Consider the following 2,612-nt stretch of genomic DNA (forward strand, 5'->3'; position numbering starts at 1 on the left):
TTGTCTCGTTCGATGCCAACAATACTGTATCATCTGCATATCTCAGATTATTTATCCTCCTACCTCCAATAACAATACCTGGAATGTGCTCGGTTTTACGGAAGATAAACTCTGTGTACAGGTTAAATAGATATGGAGAGAGGATACATCCTTGCCGAACTCCTCTTTTAATTGGCGTGAAAGGTGACAGATCGCCCTGAATCCTGATGGCTGCTTTTTGATGCCAATATAGATTGGTTATTAGCCGTATATTCTTGCCATCAATGCCTGCCTTTTCCAGACATGTCATTAATTCTCCATGCTGTACCCTATCAAATGCTTTTGCGTATCGATAAAGCATGCATAGATTTCTTTTTGATGATCAAGGTATTTTTGTGTGATATTATTTAAACAGAAAATTGCTTCTCTTGTCCCATTATTTTTTCTAAAGCCAAACTGTACATCGCCAACTTCATTATCGATGGCAGCCCTGATTCTTTCTAGGATGATCTTCAATAATAATTTAGTTACATGGGGCATCAGACTTATTGTGCGGAAATCACTGCAAGTTGTCGCCTTTGGTTTTTTTCGGTAGGGTGATGTAAACCGATTTGGCAAGTTCGTCTGGAATATAGCCTGTATTGTAAATACTATTAAAGAGATCTGTTAGTTTCACAATTGAGAATTCTTTCAAAATTTTTAGCATTTCTGTTACAATGCCATCTTCACCCTCAGCCTTGCCATCTTTCATATTTTTCAATGCATTTTCTATCTCACATGCGAGTATTGGAGGACCTTCAGTGTTGCTTGGCAAAGGTATTTGGTGCCTGTCATCATCAAATAACTCGCCAATGTATTGACACCATCTTTCTTTTATATCCTCTATCTCAAATAATATTTTACCATTCTTGTCTTTAATACAGTTATTGTTGTTAGTGGTGCGTTTTTTGCCCGAAATTTGTCTTATTTCCTCGTGGGCTGCTTTTCCATCTAGGCCAAATATTTCGATCATCCTGCATTTGTGGTTAAGCCAATTTTCTTTTGCTATGCGACATTTCTGTTGGATTTTCTTATTCAGCGCTTCATACTCTGGTTTGTTCTTCATTTGTTTACGTTCTGACATGAGATCCAAAATTTCTGGTGTCATCCATTGCTTTCTTGTTCTTTTCTCCTTCTTTGGAATATCCTTATTACCGAATTTTATGCTGTCTTTGAATATGTTCCATTTTATATCAATTTCTTCAATTGCATTTGCTTGTGAGAATTGTTCTTGTGATTCAATAAGTAGTTCATCATATCTGTTCGAAACAGAGACCTTATATTTCTCCTGCAATTCTGATGACCATTTTAGACGATCGATGTCCAATTTTTCTAATAGCTTTGGTTTTTTAATTTTCTTTAGCTTTAACGTTAGCTTTGCAATAAGTGGGTTATGGTCAGAATTGATATCAGCTCCCGGGTATGTTTGGCATGATTTTACACTGTTGCGAAACCTTTTCCTGATCATAATGTAATCTATTTGATTTCTACACCAGTCCCCTGGACTTTTCCATGTGTATAATTTTCTCTTTGGTTTCTGGAAAAAGGTGTTGGTAACAATCAGCTCATTTTCAATGCAGAATTGAACTAGTCTGTCTCCGCGCTCATTTCTAACCCCAAGTCCATATTGGCCAACCACGTCACTCTCCTTCCCGTTCCCAATTTTAGCATTTAGGTCACCCATGACAATTAACACATCCGTTGATTTTACGTGTTTCATCATACTTTGTAATTCTTCGTAGTATATTTCAATGTCCTCATCCGAATAATCACTTGTGGGTGCATATGTCTGGATGATTGACATGTCAAAAGGTCTGGCTCTCAATTTTATCATCATGTTTCTGGAACTTACAGCATATATACCTATAATATATTTGAGAATGTTAGATTTCACCAGCACACCCACACCATGTTGATGTTCACTACCTCCAGAATAGATAAATGTGTGAGTGTCTCTTTTTACAGTACCCTCTTCTGTCCATCTGTGCTCAGACACTCCTAGGATGTCCACCTTCATCTCATCCGTCTCCTTAATCAAGTTGTCCAGTTTACCTAGTGTATATAATGTCCGGACATTCCATGTTCCAATGCGTAGACATTTCCCTGCATATTTCATACATACATTATCGGACTCCAACCTCCCGCAGGCTTTAGATTGACGTCGTCATCCTCGTTTGTACTACTCCCTGAAGAGATTGTCTCTTCCCTGTTAATATTTACAACAGGTATCACACCCGCAGGGGTCTCAGGGGTACCTGTATAACTTCCATAAACTTTACGTGGCATGATTCATTTCAATACAATGGGATAATACATAGTAGGGCCCCAATCCTTTCTACGATGGCCGACCGCAATCATTTAACGTCTTTGACGCGCTCCACGTGTACCATACACCTTGCTGTAACGCCATCAAGTCCATTGTCCATGTTGCTGGATCATCTGCACTCTCCGCCATAACAGTCTTCATGCACATAAAGGAAAGACGACTCCTTACCCTCCGGCAGAGCCTTTGGGTTCCCTCGTATAGTTTAGCCGGTCAGTCAAAACCGTTGCCCGGGGTGTGGCCACTGAGTGCACATCAGTTACTTGGAGCC

At 39.4% G+C, this 2,612-nt stretch overlaps 1 protein-coding gene across 1 annotated transcript; it reads right to left on the bottom strand.

The window, feature by feature from the left end:
• Positions 1–538: 538 nt before the first annotated feature.
• Positions 539–2,304, bottom strand: LOC144962508 (uncharacterized). Its single transcript, XM_078895513.1, has 3 exons — positions 2,157–2,304; positions 901–2,070; positions 539–642 (listed from the first exon to the last, which is right to left on the bottom strand). Exons 1-3 carry the CDS (start codon positions 2,302–2,304, stop codon positions 539–541), a joined length of 1,422 nt encoding a protein of 473 aa, XP_078751639.1.
• Positions 2,305–2,612: the final 308 nt, after the last annotated feature.

The sequence above is a fragment of the Berghia stephanieae genome, chromosome 1 (assembly GCF_034508935.2).
Source record: "Berghia stephanieae isolate SIO BIC M18660-M18661 chromosome 1, UCSD_Bste_1.3, whole genome shotgun sequence".
Lineage (NCBI taxonomy): Eukaryota > Metazoa > Mollusca > Gastropoda > Nudibranchia > Aeolidiidae > Berghia > Berghia stephanieae.